This window comes from Pagrus pagrus (genome assembly GCF_965226575.1).
Source record: "Pagrus pagrus genome assembly, chromosome: 7".
Lineage (NCBI taxonomy): Eukaryota > Metazoa > Chordata > Actinopteri > Spariformes > Sparidae > Pagrus > Pagrus pagrus.
Genome location: NC_140191.1, coordinates 13,769,513 through 13,789,625, shown reverse-complemented (window position 1 = coordinate 13,789,625; position 20,113 = coordinate 13,769,513). Strand labels below are relative to the sequence as shown.

The 20,113-nt window shown below is 40.5% G+C and overlaps 1 protein-coding gene across 4 annotated transcripts; it reads left to right on the top strand.

Annotated features, from left to right (window-relative positions):
- Positions 1 to 1,322: 1,322 nt before the first annotated feature.
- On the top strand, positions 1,323 to 14,826 carry arnt (aryl hydrocarbon receptor nuclear translocator). Of its 4 annotated transcripts, none has more exons than XM_084356248.1 (19): positions 1,323 to 1,650; positions 2,311 to 2,404; positions 2,562 to 2,606; positions 3,362 to 3,412; positions 4,297 to 4,510; positions 5,662 to 5,875; positions 6,007 to 6,109; positions 6,211 to 6,276; positions 6,428 to 6,513; positions 6,650 to 6,726; positions 7,297 to 7,431; positions 7,569 to 7,643; positions 9,159 to 9,310; positions 10,207 to 10,297; positions 12,095 to 12,282; positions 13,690 to 13,894; positions 14,008 to 14,182; positions 14,265 to 14,401; positions 14,493 to 14,826. In XM_084356248.1, exons 1-19 carry the CDS (start codon positions 1,614 to 1,616, stop codon positions 14,574 to 14,576), a joined length of 2,229 nt encoding a protein of 742 aa, XP_084212374.1. In that variant the 5' UTR covers positions 1,323 to 1,613; the 3' UTR covers positions 14,577 to 14,826. The 4 variants fall into 4 exon arrangements, with proteins under 4 accessions (XP_084212374.1, XP_084212373.1, XP_084212372.1 ...); XM_084356247.1 differs by having other exon boundaries at positions 14,005 to 14,182; XM_084356246.1 differs by having other exon boundaries at positions 13,687 to 13,894.
- The last annotated feature ends 5,287 nt before the right edge of the window (positions 14,827 to 20,113 follow it).

Sequence of the window (20,113 nt, the reverse complement as noted above, 5' to 3'; positions counted from 1 at the left end):
ATCTGTAAAGTAACCTGTGACTAAAGCTGTCAGACAAATGTAGTGGAGTAAAAAGTAGAATATTTGCTGAATTGTACTGGAGAAGAAGTACAGCACTGCACAAAATAGAAATACTTCAGTAAAGTGCAAGTACCTTGACTTTATACTAAAGTTGAGTGAATATACTAATTTACATTCCACCACTGGAAATATTCTATTCACTCTGAGAGGAAAACCCCATATAATCAACCACACAGTTAGACTTCTGAATTTCAAATGCTTCATTTTCTCAGATACAGATGTCATAAGTAAGTTGTTGTTTTTTTTATCTTACTAGTTACCTTGCATTTTTTATGCAAAGATGTGATCATCTTAAAAAATACAGTGCATTGTTATAGATCAAAATACAGGACCTCCACCTCAGCTCCACCTCAACTAGCTTCAACATTAAAACGCTGTTTACATAGTAATGAATCAGCAATAATAATAGTAATTATGATAATACAGTAATTAAACATAACAATCTGAATGCTACTTCTACTTCCTGTTGAATACTTTTTGCTGCACTGTATTTCCATTTCGTAACATGTCAGACAGTATTTTAAGACAAACCAAATTTGTTCAAACAGATTTTCACAGAAGACATTGACATTCCCTTAACTTTATTGTTAACTTTATTGTTAATATATATATACATATATATGCAGTATTTCACATTATAAAAACATCCATAAATAGTCAAATAAATAAATCAATAACTAAACCAATGCATAAAATCTAAAACAATAACAAAATGTTAGGGAAGGAAAGACATAACAACAACAACTTTTGGGTTCTGCTAAACAACTGGAGTAAATTTTTAATATATATATATATATATATATTGTATATTTTTTTCCCCCATTTATGATTTTTGAGTTTTTTAAATTTTCAGTAGTAGTCAGATATGTTTTAAAATCTGTATCTCTATAAATATTAAAAGGAGAATGATCTTTTAAGCCATGGCATTTTGTGGATATGACATATTGCTTGAAAATGTGTTTGTTAAAAATGAGTCATCTTTGTTAGTGTAACAGGTTTTTTTTATAATAATGAAGCTGTTGAAAGGCTCTTATGTAAATCCAACCAGCAGGAAGTAGCATGCTCCACAGTTTCCCCATCACAACATAAAAAGTGCATCTGTTGTTTACATGCAGGAAGACAGAGTTTATAAACCTGGGGTCTCTTAGCTTTACAGACCTGCAGGTCCCTCACTGCCAGCGGGGCGGAGCCAAACATGGAGTTCCCAACATGTGACGTCATTTGTATCTGGCTGTGCGCTGTCCAATAGAAAGAGGAGAAGACAGCACTGTAGACAGCTTGCGCCCAAACGCCATCTTAAAAAGAAAGGGGGTTTAAACAGGGAGAAAACAGGGGAAAAAGGGGGCACTAGGAGAGATAGACTGTTATTTCCGCGTGTTTCTTTAATCCCCAGGTCGCTCTGTTACGGTACCAGAGATGGCTTTGCGAGTTTTAAAATAAAGGCGCATACGAGAGGAGCTCGGGAAGGCACTTGTTAGCCTGTAGCCTGCTAGCAAGGAGGAGGGGGTGGGGGTTTGAGGATTTTTTTTTTCCGCAGCCGAAGTTGTTTGTTTATGTTATTCCACACGGACATGTCCTCTTCAAACCCAGGTAAAGTTGTATAAAGGTCACAGCGACATTTTAGGAGCATGGCAGGACGCAGCTGTTGTTGTTTATGGACGTTTTGTCACGCAGAGCTGAAGCGGACACTTTCCTAAAGATAGCGTGACAGCAGCGGCTAAGTTAGCTTAGTAGCAAAGCTAATGCCACTGCGAGGCTAGCTGGCTGTTGCATAAGGGGGTAGCTTGCTGGCATGCTAGCCAGCTCATAGTGGCTAGATTAGCGACTAGCTAGCCGTTAAAATAGCTCTGTTGTGATATTTTAACGTTGCTAAATGAGTTCAGGTGAGAAACCAAATCTAAGTTAGCTGAGTACCGAGCTGCGGTGAGCTCGCTCGGTTCATGTGTGTCTGTTTTTAGGTGGTGTTGCTCACTAGATTGATAACTGTTTGCCAAATGTGTCTTTAACGTTAGCTTGGTGTCGTGATTGTCTAGGGTCTGAACAATCTACAAGCAATATTTAAGAGTAATGTGACGGAAAGTTAACTTTAAAGATATATCTTGTGAAATAATGTCATTGTTGTGTGACTATGTCAGTTTTGCTTCAGGTATGGGCACGAGTGAGTGGTTTAGTTTATTTTTTTGTGCTCGAGGCACAATGGCAAATCGCCTGTCATCTGTGCTACATTACGTCTCTCTGTGTTATTAATAGAGTTACCAGACCCAAATCTGGGTATGGGGGCAAGTGGGACCCAAGCAAGTGGAGGGGCTGTTGTACCAAAAGGGACCAACAAGAGAAGAGCAGCGTAAGTGTCTGTCCGTGGTACACTTTGTGCTGATATGTCAGCTTTGTGTCTTCTGTATCTGCTGATTGTTTTACTTTTGCTTTTGACCGTTGTGGTTGAAATCGTTTGAGAAAATGCGTATGCAACTTTTCACATGGCTCTCTTCTCCTTATTGCAGGCCAGACTTTGATGATGACGATGATGAAGGCAGCAAGTTGTTCAGGTACTTTTGTCTCAGTTTTCCTGGCAAGGCTTGGGATGATATGATAATTACCTGTCAAACGTAACTGCGATTCATGGTTTTATCCTGCTAATCATAAAAATATTCTTAACACGTAAGGTAAAATACAAAGTAAATAACACTAAAACATACTGGTATTACTTTAACCTTACATTAAGTTAGGAAACAAATATAGTTCTTACATCAGAGAAAGTGCATGCAGCCTTTTATTGTGTGTGTGTGTGTGTGTGTGTGTGTGTGTGTGTGTGTGTGTGTGTGTGTGTGTGTGTGTGTGAAAATCAATCAAGCAAAGATTTCTTAAATAAGTGATCATAAATCATGAGGTCTTCCTGCATAGATAAAAGATAAATTAATGGCAGTAACTCATCTCCGTGTTGTTTTTAGTTTGGAATATGTAGTATTTACACACATCAGATTTAACTTGTTTTTGTGGAGGATACAATGTGCAAGCCATGCCTTAAGCCATGGTGACAGGCTCAGCTCAAAACCAGGAAGCTAAAATAGGACTGTACCGCAGCGAGATAGACAGCTTTTTCAAGTCATTCTTGTAGGGTTATCATGATTATCACGACAACAAAACTTCACCACTATCAACTTATTGTGTGTTTTATCGCGATCCATTCTAAAATCTTTTATCGTCCCATCCCTAGTCCTGTCATAAAGCAAGATGAGGCGTTATATCAAGTGTTTGTGTCTGGGCTGCTGAGATAACAATTGTTTTCTCTGTTTTTCCTCAGGTGTGATGATGAAACACCAGGCTCCAACAATGACAAAGAGCGCTTTGCCAGGTAGGAGGGTGAATTAGGAGGAACTGATGTGTGTGGATGGTTTACAGGGGAGCATTATTATTGGTACCACGTTACCCCCATGCTGCTCTCCCTCTACTTTCTGAATTTTTTCTTTTACTCTTACACTTTTTCTTCTTTTGGTAGTGACTTTTGGGCCTGTGTTTTAGTGGGTTGGTTTCATTTCCAGGTTTTTGGAAGAAGATCAGAGTTTTGCAGATAAGGAAAAACTAGCCAGGTATGGCCTGTACCACTGTGGAAGGCTCCCTCTCCTGCTTGTATCCATATCAACAATGAATGCACTGATCAAATGCTATCCTGTCTTGCTGGTAACCCAGCAAATAGATGGCACAAAGTTACTGGTATACTTCGCTGGCTTAACGCGCCTGTTTTGGTGCTTGTCAGAATGTTATGCTTCTTTGCCGAAAGTAGCTGGTCGTCTCTCTCAACCCACCACTGTGTTATGTGTCACTAACTGCATTGCTGTGTGTGACTCAGGGACTTCTTTCACTTTTGATAATCCCTTCCTCTTGAGCAACCTGTCCTCTCTGTCTCTTTTCTCCCCCCCCCCCCCCCCCCACCCCCTCTCAGGACATCTGAAGGGTCTTTCTCTTTTTGCACTCGCTCTCTTTTGTCACAACGGCTGGCCTGGAAAGACCAGACTCTCTTGCTTCCTCACTATTATTTTTTAAAGATCATTGACTACACGTTATTGTTTTGTACGTCCATTATATTTCTCTCACCTTCTCTCATTCTCACCTCTTCTTCCCGATTGGCATACTTGCATTGCAGCATTAACTCTAAACTCTACTCCATGTTGTCCACCTGCCCGTCTGTCCCTCCTATCCTCTCCACCTCTGCGTCCCTCCCTCGTTTCCTCACTCCAGGGAGAATCACAGTGAGATTGAGAGGCGGAGACGGAACAAGATGACGGCCTACATCACAGAATTGTCAGACATGGTGCCTACCTGCAGCGCGCTAGCACGGAAACCAGACAAACTCACCATCCTACGAATGGCCGTGTCCCATATGAAATCTCTGAGAGGAAGTGGCAATACCAATGCAGACGGGTCATACAAACCTTCGTTTCTCACTGACCAGGTATGAACATCTGAGAGCGAGAAATTGAGGAGTGGTCAGATGTGGAAATGAACAATTTTTCTACTCTAAACTCTTGCACAGTGGGTTTATCTTAGCATTTTGCTGAAGGCAGTACAACTTACTGAGAAGTCAGTTTAATAAACCGTTCTCATAGTCCCAATATAGTTCACACTAAACCTCTGAGCTCAGTGGAAACAAGGTGAAACAGGAGTGAAAGTAGCACCTTTCAGCCTGCAAGTTACTTTTCTCTCATGGTAGCTAAATGGGCAGTCGCTATATTTGACGTTGCTGTTTTAATCTGGTTAATTTGGCTCTTGGTCAACTTGTGAATTCTTGACGTGATCATGGAGCTCTTTGTGGCCAAAATGCATGGTGCAAGTGAGAGAACAGTTACAAAATGGGCTGGCACATACTATAGCGTAAAGAAGCTATAGAGTTTAAGGTGTTGTCTTCTGTCTCTGTTTGATGCTGAAACTTTTCACCTCATCTTGAGATCTGGGGAGTGGCGTATGTTGTTGTATATCCTCTGTATTATATGTGCAAGGGAGGTCAATTTTTTGCTATCTTTTGAGAAAATCTAAAACATTCAAACCCCGAAAACCTTGTAATTCGTTAAAAAATACATTTTGTTCATTTGCAATGACTGTAAGTCATCCTACAATGCCTTCCACCAGTGGTTCTCAAACTATTTCATGGCATGGACCCCCGAAGAATTGTGCTTTTAGATGTTATACTACAGAAAGTATTTGAAATCCATGACCAAAATAGTCTTACATTCTGTCATTGGATTCAGTGTTGCTCATGGATGGTACTAGTAAAAATAAATTATTCCCAATTTTGCTTGGGACCCCTTAAATGTTCATTAAGGAACCCTTGGGGTCCCTGGACCCAACTTTGAGAACCACTGCCTTACATCATCCTAGTGAAGCTCCTTGCTCACAGGTGAAAGAAGCAACTGTTGTAACCGTGGAGGTAACACTTGTCTTTATGTACCCTCTCCAGGTCAACATTTAAACAACAATGATCCAGGTGCAGAGGGATTTGGGGAAAAGGGGGGTTATTCACTAAAAATACCTTAGATTCATGCTCCATGATAGATCTTTCATCCTTTCAGCTCAGCATGTCTTCTGATAACTGCTCTATGTTTATAGGAACTGAAGCACCTCATATTGGAGGCAGCCGACGGCTTCCTGTTCGTGGTGTCATGTGAGACCGGCCGCATTGTTTATGTCTCTGACTCCCTGACACCCGTCCTCAACCAGTCACAGCCTGAATGGCTCGGCTCCTCCCTGTATGATCAGCTCCACCCAGATGACACAGAAAAGCTCAGGGAGCAGCTCTCGACTGCAGAGAATAACAGCACAGGTACAAAGCATATACAGAAAGTAGTTAATTTCTTACCACTATTAGTCTCAAAAGTTGTGAATATAACAAATGAAGGCACACCATTACACCCATAATTGAGTCAAGTCTTGTTGTTTTTTGCCTTTTTAAAGGGAGGATGTTGGACTTGAAGACTGGAACAGTAAAGAAGGAAGGCCAGCAGTCGTCAGCCCGAATGAGTATGGGCGCCCGTCGATCGTTCATTTGCAGAATGAGGTGCGAGTCATACTATTGTTAATTATCCAGTTCATCATTCATATTGATGTGTGTGCCTCGATGCATAAATTGCCCACGTGGTGTCCTGTATGTACTTGCAGGTGTGGCTCTTGTGCGGTGGAACCGTTGTCCATGAACAGACTCAACTTCCTTAGGAATAGGAACAGGTGACCAAACATTTTTTCTTTTGTGTTTGTTTTTTAAAAGTGTGTTGGAATCGCTGTGCAGAGCATAAGCATACCTGGAGTAGCCCAGTAGGAATAAGAAGCACGATGTAAGCACTATACTATTGATTTACACTTGTTTCCTTCATCTCAGGAATGGTTTGGGTACAGCCAAGGAAGGGGAGCCCCAGTATGTAGTGGTCCACTGTACAGGATACATCAAGTCCTGGCCGCCCGCAGGTAAATCTAATAATTCTGTAAGAGTCTGCATATATAGTCAATTAAGACCTGTGAATGACGCTAAATTTAATAAATCATTTTCATGAGTTGATCTTTGTGGCCCATGTTAACGCAGTTTTTGCATGTCTGTTTTTAGGAGTATCATTAACAGACGATGAAGCAGACAACACTCAGGGGAGTCGCTACTGTCTAGTTGCCATCGGTAGATTACAGGTATGATTGATGGTGTGTAGATATATGCACTATAATGAAAGAATTATTTTTATCTAATGAAAGAATTATTTTTAACTAATCGTCTTGGTTGACTTTTGACCAGTTTATCTTTTGAAAGGAAATAAAAGTTGTGTAATTGTGGGATGGATGTTGATCTTCAAGAATACAAATGTGTATACATCTTCAACAAACGGCATTAATGTTTGACCCTTATATCAACAATCTTAAGAATAAAATCCCTTTACTCTTGGTAGAAGAGACATGTATTCTTTTGAATATTCATATCTACCACAAGGCAGTAGTATATGGTAGCAATCTACAGTCTTATCTGAAGTGGATTATGGCTGATGTTTGCATTGTTACAGCGTGTTTTGAAATAATATTTCTGATTGTAAATCACTGATAATATTCATAACTTTTGAGTAAACACCCAGAATCCTTTCGATTCTCACGGTGATTTGTCCATATTAACACCGAGAGGAAATTGATCATGCACAATGTGGCTTCTAAAGTACCTAACTTGTTTTGATCTGTTAAACAAAATAGGTTCCATCTTTTTTTCCCCTTTAGGTGACTTGTTGCCCAGGTGACACAGACATCAACAGTATCAGTGTACCAGTGGAGTTCATCTCTCGCCATAACTGCCAGGGCATGTTCACCTTCATAGACCACCGCTGCACGGCTGCTGTCGGCTACCAGCCCCAGGTAAGACTCGCAGCTGGTGGAAATGTCAGGGACAGGGACTGTGTGCCAGATGGCATCCCCTAACAATCTTTGTGCCAGAGGTTTGTGTTATTGTCTTCTGGGCTGATGGTGGTTGTATTATCTTCTCTGTGTTGCAGGAATTACTGGGGAAGAATATTCTGGAGCTCGCCCATCCTGAAGACCAGGGCTTACTGAGAGACAGCTTCCAACAGGTAGGACTATCTGAATATGTGCAGCTTTTGGAGGATTTGTTATCGATTTAAGATCAGCTTATCTCTTGTGTTTTTGCTCCCATATCAGTGTTTTTACATGCACTTAAAAGCGTACTCCAGCAATTTACCATTACACTCCTGGAACATTGTTTGAATTGAAATTGATGCAGCACTAGTGTTTTATTCCACACTTTCTTCTTCTTTGTCAACACCTAGTGCCTACATTACCCACATTGCACTCCACTTGACTGTACTGATTCAGTTGTGTTATGCTGATTATGGTTAAATGTAGCCACAAGCCGCTAGCCTCAAGCAGAGATGTGGAGCGGGCTGCAGATGTCTGGTAGCTTCGCCTTTAGTCGTCAGAAATAACCTGATGAAGGCCTGTGTACGGAAACGTTGTTAGTAAAGTTCTATGATTGCAAGTGAAGGGCACAGCAAGGAGTTTTTTTGTTGTGATTTTGTCGACTTGTGGTCTTCTCCTACATGGCTGTCGAGCCACAGGCGTGCTTAAGTTTATGCTGTGCTGTCTCAAGTGGCATAATTTTAGGCAATATTATACAATATTTCATGCAGTTGCCTCTTGAGCAACAAAGGCTTTATGTAACTTCTTTTTACATATGCAGTAGTTCTCAAGACCTGTCAACAGACTTTGATGTGTGGGTGGACTTCCTCTTTAAGTAGCTGAGTTCTTGTTGGCTTCCTGCAATAAATATAATTTCTTAGATGTCCCAGTTTTAATCTGTGTGTAGGGTCTTTCCCCAGACATTTCCCTTGAAGGCTGATTTCTTGATAATTTTTATACCTGATCAGGTTTCTAATCTGTATGTGAGCATGTACATGAGATAGACTTGTTATGAGTAAAGTACGATTATGACAGGAGTGCTGCACAATGAAAGAGAAGATAACTTCATGTAGTGACCTTGTATTCAAGGTAAATTGGTATAAAATAGACCCTAATACCACTTGTACACCAATATTAGCAGGTATATGCAGGGTTTTTTAAACGCGGCTAAACGTTTGTTCCTCATCAATGTGCCAGATAGACCAGGAAAAGTAAGAAGCTGCAGATCATAAACCTCATCAGACTTCATCCAGAAGACATTAAGAAGTCTTAATCAATCAGCATTAACAAGCCAGCGGCCTGAACTTGCCTGAACCGAACACGTCATATCATCAGATGTTGTGTCTTCATCACAGCTTATCGAAGCCAGAGCCGATAAATAACCGAGACTACTGCCAAGTCAATTGACGTGGGAGTAAATGCTGATTATACACATTCACTTTAAAGATGTGATGTTGGTGGCTTTTTGTCCAGTGTAAAAGGGATATAAGTATTATCTTAAAGTCTCAATATGCTACTTTTTTACAGCTGAAAATACGACCAGTGTTTAACACTTTACTGTAAAGGAAAAAAAGCTGTGTGTGTGTGTGTGTGTGTGTGTAAACCTACTGCTCACTGATTATGTAAACACCAGATTGTGACTGTTTGGTTTGCTGGACTCATGTCTGCAGGTGGTGAAGCTGAAAGGCCAGGTCCTGTCAGTGATGTTTCGGTTTCGCACCAAATCCAGAGAATGGATCTGGATGAGAACCAGCTCCTTCACCTTCCAGAACCCATTTTCAGAGGAGATTGAGTACATCATCTGTACCAACGTCAATGTCAAGTGAGTCACGCACTCACTCTAGACTGATTTTACCAATACTGGTGATTATGTAACATGATTACACAATCAAATACAGCACATAATGAAACCATTGACGTCTTGAAATGTGACTGTTGTGAAAGATCCCACAGTCTGAATGCTTACTATCACCCTCAGTCCCCAGTTCCTCTTGCACCCTCACCACAATTGCATTTAATAAAGCACACACTGATCACTCTCTCCCTACCTCCCACCTCTCCTCTGCACCTGTCTCTGATTGTGGGGCAGTAGAAACTCAACACAGGACCCCCTCACTCCCATCTCCTCCCCAGGGGGTTCGCTGCCCCCCTCCCTGGGCCAGGGCAGCCCAAACTGCCCTCCTGTAGTGCTCAGCCCTGGGCAGGTGGCCACCAGGTGAGACCAGGCCTGGCCTGACTATCCTCCCCCTGCATGGGAGAACAGGGGCTGCTTCTTCATGGGAGACTACTGCTGTTTCTAGCAAACTACAGTTTTTGTTTTCATTCCCCACTCTGGGTGATTCTTCTCTTCTTTTTTTTTTTTTTTTAGTCTCTGTTCACCTGTCGTATTAGAAAATAGTTGTTTTGTCTCTTAAGGAGCATGTCTAATAGCTGTTGTCTTGTAGTTGGTAGTTAATTTAAAGAGTTTGACTTTTAACTCAGGTGGTTTAGCATGTTAGCGGTATGTATTTACATAACAGACATTTCTCTCTTGAAGCGTGTTACTCTCTTCCTCTTCAGTCCTCGTTTCTCTCTTATGTTGCCATGGTGACCGGTGGCGGGTTGAGTGCTATTTTGTCAGCAGGTGTTTGGGATTTCTCACTCAACAGTGGAGGGCATGGAAATTGAAATGAGGCTATTTTAGACCGACTCTGTCTCTCTCTCTGTTTCCCTTTTCAGGCAGTTACAGCAGCAGCAGCAACAGGCTGAGCTAGAAGGAGGAGGAACCAGAGACGGCATTTACGAAGCAGGACCAATCACCCTCTCACAGGTTAGGACACATGAATGTCCCGTTTGATTGAAGCATAGATTATGCCTCGTTTCTCCTGAGTCTCTTGTCCTTTGCTCTACTGACCGATCAGGCCTGATTTATGGAAACCGTGGCAGGATGTCGATAATTTCCTCAACAGGAAAACGGAAGCTGATGTCAGGAGACTTCCATTATCAGAAGTGACTGCCTGCTGTTCGTGCTTGAACTAAACACTTTCTCTTGTAGTACTTGGTGATCTCAAGAGGTTTAAAGCCTGGAAGTAGTCCTGACAAAACTTAGTCAGATGTGGTTATGACTAAAAGTGACGCATTTGATCACAATGTCGACTTACTGGAAGCAATTGTGAAACTGTGGAAACGGTTACGGATAAAACACAACAAATTCAGTGATCGTGATGACAAAACAGAAAAATGACATACGGTCAAGGTGTTGTGCAAAATCTATATGTGTAAGAAAACAGGGTTCACAGAAGTGTCAAATTCAAACACCAGTCTAGATAGTCTAGAGTTAAAAATAAAAAAATAAAATGCATAAGTTAGCATAACACTTGTCGCCTATAATGTTTTATTAGCTACACATTAGCTCCCAACAGCTTGTCAGTGTAATGGCTCAGTTGTTTAGCAGTAAACTGATTGCAGAAAAACAACTTACATCTCAAATTACAAACAACAGTCACAAAATGGCTTTAAAAGATGGAGGTACCTACAGATGAAAGTCTTACGAGGGCGTTTCAGGAGTAAATAAAAGATATCTGACGAAAAGGCAGATGTAACGATGACAGTTAAACTGCTTTGGAGCTCTGCCAGCAGTGGTTGCTACTAGCAACACAATGTTCAACTGAAACCAACTGCTGAGGGCGCGACTATTATTTACGGCATGTACTTTTTATTTACCTTGTATTCTGTTGTCCCAGTTCTGCTTCTGCTATTTCTGTCTTCTCTGTAATTATGAAACCTGTTTGTTGCATGTTGGGTCTTTTTCTCCTCTCCTTCCTCCTATTAAAGTGTAAGGATGGAGGGTTTTATATCGTACAAATTGTAAAAGCGATACATAAATAATAAGGTACATGTACAAAAGTGACATTACTATGGCTTCAGCGCATGATTAATGATTAGCAGTGTTCATTGTCAATTTATAGTCCAGTCTTCTTCTATTAATGAGTTGTTTTATAAAATCAAAAGGTCAGTTGGGTCCTACCACACGTTTAAAACCCAGTGCTAATCAATATACTATGTGAAGCAGAATTTTTTGCATAAAGAAATAACTTCACTGTTATCAAAACGGTTGCTGATTCGTTTTATGACCATCAGTTAAGGGAGATTGTGGTATTTGTGCGTTGGGCGTCAGCTCACTTTCAGGTTCACCTCCCCCATAATACACCGACACATACACACATGAGATGCCCAAACAAATAAAGGTGTTTTAACGACATCCTTGACTCGGTGTGAGTGTGCCTGAAGTGAGCCTACGTGCTTCTTTTGTCTAAACTGACACACACAGTAGGTCAATATTGTCTTGTGATTGATTGCTTTTTTTCTCCAATTTATTTCTTGTGTTGAGGAGCTTGGGAGTTATGTCTCCTATCATGATGCAGCCTCCATCTGTCATTTGATGAACCAGAAATTATATTGCAGAAACTATACAGGCATGTTGTTTCAAGTGTGCTGGAGCATTCATTTCAGTCCATTTAACTTTCTGGTTGAGATGATAAATGGTCATGATTGCCAACTCTTCACCACTTAAACACTTGAGAGTTTAAATGTGTGAACCTTGACTGATACTCTTGGTGGTCCTCAGATGCCAGTGCAGCCCGTGACCGCAGCAGGACCGGACCACACTAAGAGCCTTGATAAGCCAGAGCTCTACCCCTCGCTTTTCCAAGCCCCCGATCAGACCAAGGTCTTGCCCTCCACCCCTGCTCCCTCCACACAGATCTACTCTCCAGCCAACAACTTCACTACTGGTCGTTCCAATGATGTATACAGGTAGGAAATCTTCTGCGCGTTTACATGTACACCAGATCTTAAACCTGGAGGCAATGCTGCCTGTTACCAATCCCTGGGAGCTCTCTCAGACAGTTGATATCTGTTACCAGAGACAGTAACTCCATAGTAATCATTATACAAACAACACAACACAGAAAGAAGGAGCAGTCTGTAGTTTTTATCCTGATGTCTTGAGATCTGACTCATTTGTCATATTCTTAACTTGGTATAACAGATTCACATGTTTGTTAGCATGGCACCGACCCCAAACATTGGCAGGCATAGGTGGTGTGACATCCAGATTTCTGATGCTCGGCGTCTCAGTAACACTCCAGTAGCTCCAGTACAGCTCTAATTACTCGAGCAGAGGATTCCTGTATCCTCTGTAATGTAGCAATTGTCCAACAACAAACCCTGTTGATTTCCAATGAAGAAACATGTGGTGTCCCAAATGAAGCAGTTTATGACTTTATTTTTGATGATATTTGGTCTTTACTAATATTTCAAATAATGCTTTTATTTTCTTACTAGCGTCCGTCACTTCTAGTAATTTTTCAACTCAAATTTACAACAAATACAGTCTTACAATGTTGTCAGAGCAAAGTCAGAACCTCTTTTTTATCAGCAACTAGAACTGCAACAATTAATTGATTAATCGATTAGTTGGCAGCTATTAAATTATTTCTTGCAAATATGTGAATATTTTCTGTTTTTTTAGCTTTGGGAAACACTAATCAACGTTTTTCAGCATTTTCTGATATTTTATAGACCAAACCTCTAATACATTGATTGAGAAAATAATCAACAGATTTATCTACAATGAAAATAATCATTGATTTCAGCCCTATTAGCAACACCTGTGTAACCATACACCCCCTAGTGCTCAGAGGAATATTATACTTAAACACAAATCAAATGCATGGCTCCTACAAGTAATAATAATCTTCTGTGGCTAAATGTCGCTGTTGCATCCACTATTTTTACCCTCAAAAGTTATATTTAAGACAAAGACTTGGTCTGTTTCATGCAGCTGAGGTAGCAGAGGCACTTTTTGGCCTGATATTGGCTCATGTGCAACAACAGCACATAGGGAAACTCCCAAGTTCTCTCAACTGTGAATCTGCCACATACTACAGTCCACATGAAAGGTATAGGGGAACCAAGGCCTCCCACATGTGCCTTTAAGTGGGTGCAGATGCTGCCTGACAAAGATTACAGTCCTTTCAGAATTTAGTCATGAAAAGTGAATTCTGTTTACTAGTTGTGATACTGACTTTGAATCCTGTTGGTATTAAGAACGTGTTTGATAAAAGGATCAGTTTTTATGTGATTTTGTTTTTTTCACCTCCCATTAGACGACAGGCTGGTAACAGAGCTCTCTCTCCCCCCCCTTACGTTTGTCAGCAGGCCAGTCAACATGAATTCGCAGATTACTCCACAGATGGCACAGCCGGGCCACTCAGCAGGGCAGATGCTGGCTCAGATGTCTCGTCAGAATGGAGTCCCACACTCGCTGACCCCCTCCAGCACTGGAGCCCCCCTTCATGGAGGACCAGGAGGAGGAGGATGGCCTGGAGCGGCAGCTGGAGCCAGACCACAATTTAATAACCAGGTATGACAGTACAACAAAAGTCATTGTCTGATATTGAAACTCAAGATTCTTCCGACAAATATATGACTTATTTAACATCTAGACATTAAATTGAGTTCTCTTCTATCCAGCAGGTGGCTCCCCAGGCAGCAAAGACCATGTCTCCACCGTTTGCTCGCATGGGCGGATTTGGAGGTGGGTCTTCCAACTCTTTTGAACAGATGCCCACAGGTGCTTCTCCCACCACAACCAGTGGTGCAAACTACCCGCCCATGAATGTGCGTGCCAGCCTAAACACCAATGGTTATGGTAAGTTGTGGGCATACATAAGTGAATCTGTTTGTCTGTGTTACACTGGTGCATCCTCTCACCCTGTTGTACTTTATCCCAGATGGCTCTCAGTCAGCGCCACAGTTCCCCCCTCGAGCAGCGGAGGCAGTGTGGCCCCAGTGGCAGGGCCAGCAGCACTCGCAGAGTAATGCAGAGCAGCATCCTCATGCTCAGGGCAACCAGCAAGACATGTTTCCCGTGAGTGATACAAGCCTCATCTCTCTCAAGTACTTCCTTCTCCCTCTCTGTGTCACTTAAAATTAATCTTTGCCTCTTTAATCTGATTCAGGATGTGTTGTCCATGCTGGACCAGCCTGCCAACTTCAACAGCGACGACTTTGAGATTCCCATGTACCCTCCGTATACTGAGTGACCTGGTCTATACTTCTCTGCTTTGTCTTCTTGACTGTCTTCAGTCTTTCTTATATTCAGCTCTTCTGCTCATCTTTTCTTCCTGCTCCTGAGAGTGACACTCTTCCCTTGCTTTGCATGGCTTAAATTGCACTGCCACGAGCCAGTTAAAGATGGAGGGATGTATCTGACTGCAGATATATAGTGGAGGAAAATCAAGGATCTGCTACTGACTAAAGGATGAAAAGATAATAAAGATTATTGTAACAATATTCCAGCCATTGTAAGAGAATTCTCTAGCTAGCACTGCCCAAAGCTCAACAACCTATGTTGTAGATATGTGATATATATAAATATAAATATATAAAAGCGCACAATCACACAACCACACTTGAATAGAGTGCACTTAAACACTCTCTTACAATCTGGTAAACACATACAGGAAATAAACACACACACACACAAAGGCCTTTTATTTTAATATGTTACTAGTTTTTCTCAGGCATTGATGAAGAGTGTATTTTGCAGTTTTGCCCTTCAGCACGTAGGTTAGTCACTCCAATCGTTGATTAAAACTCTCAGGAAATTGCAGAGATATACAGCTTTGGTGATTTTTAAAATTCTCCGCTGTTGCACGCAAACCCACCAATGTCTGTGCTAACGTCACACACAGATTAAAATCCACAGCATGTCTCTACACGTCAGCACTGCTTTCATGGAGCGCTTATACAATACTGAGGACAGTTTTCTATGTACATTGGTGGCTTCACCTATAAATTGAATTATTCATTTATCCTCTACATCTGATTATTGAATGATTTACTTCAACAGCAGACACACAGTGTTACAATGGCTACATACTGTTCGTCTTGGTGCCCGTTGAAAATGTATACAATCTATTTTTCTTTGCCTACCTTTACATATATACAGTATGCATGTGTGTATGTATGTAAAATTGATGCGTACAGTATCATTGTCAACTTTAACACGGTCGTAGGGTTTCTGAGTTGCTTGATATTTTCTTTCTGTCGCCCTGCATTACCCTGTACCAAGTATGGGCTTTTTGTACGCCTTTTGTAAAAGAAAGCACACAGCAATAATTAACAAGCAGGAATTGTGTACTTTTAAAGCCATTCGTTATTGTTGTCATTAATGTTGTCCTTGATTTAATGTTATTTTAAAAAAGGAGAGGTGTGGTAGAAATGTTTGATTTAATTGAAATGTTTCCCAGTATGTTATTGTTATTGATGACTCCATTGCCCTTTTCTGATTTGTATTTTATTAATGGTTTGATCAGGGTATTCAGGATTGAAATGGAATAATAGAGCTTAAAACAATATGAGAATCACCCAAAAGGTTTGTTTTTTAAAAATTGTTTGTCCTCTTGTTTGTGACAAACATTTGGACATGGACTGAATCTTTACAAACCAGATCCAATCACTTGTGTTTAACAATCATTTTTTGGTAAGTTTGTATCCTAGAAGAAAGTTGTGGGATGAAAGCGAATGCTTCTAAAAGATTTTAATTTTTAATACGTGGAATTAGTTTAAATTTGACCCTTTTTATTAGTTTTCCATTGTCTGTGTGTAACACTTGCACACTCATGATGAAAGAGTATGTAATTGTATGTGAAACCCATGCTGATAATTGTCCAGTTTTCATCTTTAAGAAGGTGGTATGTTGGTGACTGTGTTGTCTTTGTTATTGTTGATAACCTTTTTGGTTGCTCTGTATCCAGGTTGTTTGTTTTTTTTCAATGATGTGAACTTTTATCACTCATAGAAACACAAATATATAAATATACTGTATATGTCTATGAAATGTTAAAGAAGAGAAAGAAATGTTTGGTTTTTGTATTAAATTGTTATATTGTCGAAAAACAAAGAAGTCTGGTTGTGTTTTCATCTTCGAAAGGTCACAGCAGGGCTAGCATCGTTTAGTCCTTAATCACAAAGTCATTTATATTCCCAGTCTTGTTCGTGTTGGCTGTTTAACTGCGGCAGTGCAGTCTACTGATCACACTCATACCAGAGTCGAGACTGTCTTTAATTACATCCATGCTCGTATTGACTTCCGTGGAACAGTTTTATGTTCTGAACTGGTGAAGAAACAAAAGCCATCTTTGGTTTGTTTGGCCTGTATCTGTTTTCCTTCCTCATTCTGTATCTGTGGAGTCGCGAAGGTCTGTGGGTTTGTCCTGGGATCAGTTTCTGCTCTGTTTCTCAGCCTAGGAGTGAAAACAGACAGAGTTAATGCTTGTACTCCTCCAAGATAGGTTTACAGCTCTGTCCCTGTTTGGGTTGCACTTGAGTGACGTCTTGTGCTGTAATTCTTGTTTTGCTGGCATCGATTCAACACACGCAGGCTCTTCTCCCGTAGAGTCACTTTACTCTTTATTTGTGTGTGTCTTTGAAGTGGCATCAGAGTACAAGCAATCTGCATTTTTTTGGTCGGGATCAGTTTCCAAACCCTCTCAAGTGGATTACCAGTGAGGTGTCAGATCCTCTTTCTCCTCCTCAACCTTTTCTTTTGCCTTTCTTGATCATTCTGTACCCTTTTTTTCTGTACTAGTTTTCCAGCACTTTTAGACCATAAAAAAACCCTGTGCACGTGTAGAGTGAACTGATTGGTTCAGTATAACAATGCATTGTAATCTGCAGACAACATTTGCTTTATAAGGCTTTAATAACTTGTGTTTGGTCACATTTTTCTGTGTTGTTGTCATGTGTCCAGACTTTGTGCTGACTAGGGATCCAGTGACTCTTCTTCAGGTGTCATCTCCTATAAAGGTCTCTCCTGAAGAGATGCCCGGGTGTTTTAATCTCAGGAACGGCCTGATCGTCACCAAACTCCTCCTTATTAACTATTGATGGAGGACACAGGTGCCAAATGGGGCTCCGTGTGTTCACCAGTCCATCTTATCTTTGGGAGGACAGTAGGTGTTAATGTTGGGAGAAGAAATGGAGGTCAAGACATAGAGGAAGGGATTGTAGAAAGCAGGTTTGTAGCAGTACGATGGATTGTCTTTCATCATCAGCCAATTCGGATAGTGATGGCCTTTGAAATAATTCAAGCATTTGTGGAACTACTTTGATGGTGGGACATATCAAGAGGGAAGTAAACAGATGTGAGGAAAACTGAGGAACAGAGAGATTTTTGGTTTGTGTGTTGATTTGCCAACATGGACCCGACAGCCCTCCCCAGACGCAAGTTCGAATTGGATGTGGACCTCGGTTTTGCCCTCTTCTTCTTCTTCCTGCTCTGCTTCTTCTTGTTGGTGGCCATTGTCCGCTGCGCTCAGATGGTGCTGGACCCTTACAGTGCTATCTCTGTCACTACACACCAAGAGGATGATCAGACTGAGGACTGACTGTACAGCAAAGGCAGCTTATTGTCCAAAAGGAGCGTTGTAATTCAATCTAACTCTGACTATCTGAGGACCAAATGAAGTTGCCATGAGCCAAAGAATGTTTTGAGTCAGTCTGGTGGAGTCGTGTCTGATACTATTCCAACTTTTTTATACTTTCTACCTCGTGATATAAACATTTTGTACAAAGAAGCTGTCCACCAGCAGCATCCAACAACTTCAAATGATGTAAGTATGCAATGTAAATCACAGAATGTGTTCAAATGTTTAGTGGTGCATGGTTAAACAAAAAAGATTAAACACGGTTGGAAATGTTTTGTAGTGGAATGAAACTTCATAAATCTTGAAATGTAAATACTAATGTTTTCATCCAGGTAAGTCTTTCTGGTGTGATAGACAGCAATACCTGCAGGTCCATGCACTGAAACAATAATACAAATGACGTGAACTATAAAGGACAGAAAGTCTGAGGTGACTCCTAAAGATTAAGTGTGATCCCTCCATCGTACCAGAGTGTACACTGTGAAAAGCAGCTTGATTCGGACTAAAGTAAATGCCCTCCTTTCCTCGCTAACGCGGCACAGATGTTTCAGGGTTCTCATTGATGGAAATGTAATGCAAAACAGATGTTCTGCTCTTTCCCCTAAATTCTGTCACACAATGTTTTGGAGCCTTTGCACAAACTTTCAAGCAAGTTGCTTGTGACTAATGAACGAATGAAAAAACCCACTCTAACTCATAGCATGTGTTGTTATTCATCAGTAGTAGGTCATTTCACAAAGACAGCCTCATCTAGTACAGATTCTTTTTGTGCACCATGAATCCCGATCTTAGGCAGTGTTTTTTAAAGCGAATCGAGATAAATTTTGACTAATATTAATAGTAATCAATACTAGTGATAATGTGCTACTTTGGCTCCGATGTAACATCCTCTCTCTGTCAGTAATTGCCAGTGTTGTCACAAGTAATAGCCTATCAGCACTGAATAATCTGAATCTGCAAAGTAACTAATAACTCAAGTTCCTGAATAAAAAACGTAGTGGAGTGGAAGTATAAAGTAGCAGAATATGAAAATACTGTCTAGGTCAAAATTTTTTGTTTTTCATTTTTACTGCAAATGTATGTATATCAACTCCAAATATCAGTTATCAGACTCCTTGATTACTAATAATCGTTATCGGTATCAGCCCTGAAAAAGCTGATTAACAGTACTAGAATGGGAAAATGGCGAGAACCTGCAACACATGTCTCTCTCTGAGAAAAAGTCTTGTTAAAGGGGCACTATGTTTTGGAGAAGAAATTCAAACTGAGAATTTGAATATCTACAGTGTAAATGAGGTTATATTTCCCATAACTGAATAAACAAGCTGTTCTCAGAGGAAAATAACGTCCCCATAACACTGTTTGAAGCTCGAAAGGTGGCAGGGTGCGCCACATATAAACAAAGTAAAACAGTTTAGAACTGCATTTTCCTCTAAGGCCAGTTTGTTTATTCAGTCGATTCAGTCATGAAAACGAAGAAAGTTTATTTATTCATTATTTGTTAAGGCATCAAACAAGATTTTCTCTCTCTTCTGATTAAAATATTTTCCCTAAAACTCCATAGTGCTTTAAAAATACCAATTTTTTAAAAATTTATTTTAAAAACGTTTTGAATAATTGCATCTTTTTGTTAACTTCCATGTTATGATGTGGTTTTATAGCCTGGATTCAACACTTTAAAAGCTATGAAATTACACCTATTACTCCTCTAATGAATGAATGAATGAATGAATGATTGGTAAGTTACTCAACCAGCGCTCTTGGTGTCATTCAGAGGCTCAATGTTTAGCTGCAAAAAGCTGCTAGTTAATTAACTAATTTGAGTCAAATACTCATCAGAATAAGTGAAGTGTGTTTAAAGGGCCAATTACTTGATTAATGTCCCTAATTAAGTCTCACATGCAATATCATAGAGGCTGATTGAGATCAAATGTGCTAAACCACAAACAACAGTAATAAGATGCTGTGTGTTGGTGTGAGCTTGTTTCAGCACTCTTGAATGACTGTGTTGGTAAAATGATGCGAAATTTAGGCGCCTCTGTCCTACATGTGCACAGCATCATGTACTGCAGGTGCACGTTTTTTATATATCTGGATAAACCGTGTGGGCGGAGCTCTCCGCTTTCACAGAACCCAACAGCGCAGAAACA

What these genes read in the sequence shown, in the direction of transcription:
- arnt (XM_084356245.1), top strand. Translation starts at nt 1,614, where the DNA reads ATGTTATTCCACACGGACATGTCCTCTTCAAACCCAG. An exon ending in ACCAACAAGAGAAGAGCAGC is followed by an intron (nt 2,405 to 2,561) that starts GTAAGTGTCTGT and finishes TCCTTATTGCAG; the next exon opens with GCCAGACTTTGATGATGACG. An exon ending in GACCACAATTTAATAACCAG is followed by an intron (nt 13,895 to 14,004) that starts GTATGACAGTAC and finishes TCTTCTATCCAG; the next exon opens with CAGGTGGCTCCCCAGGCAGC.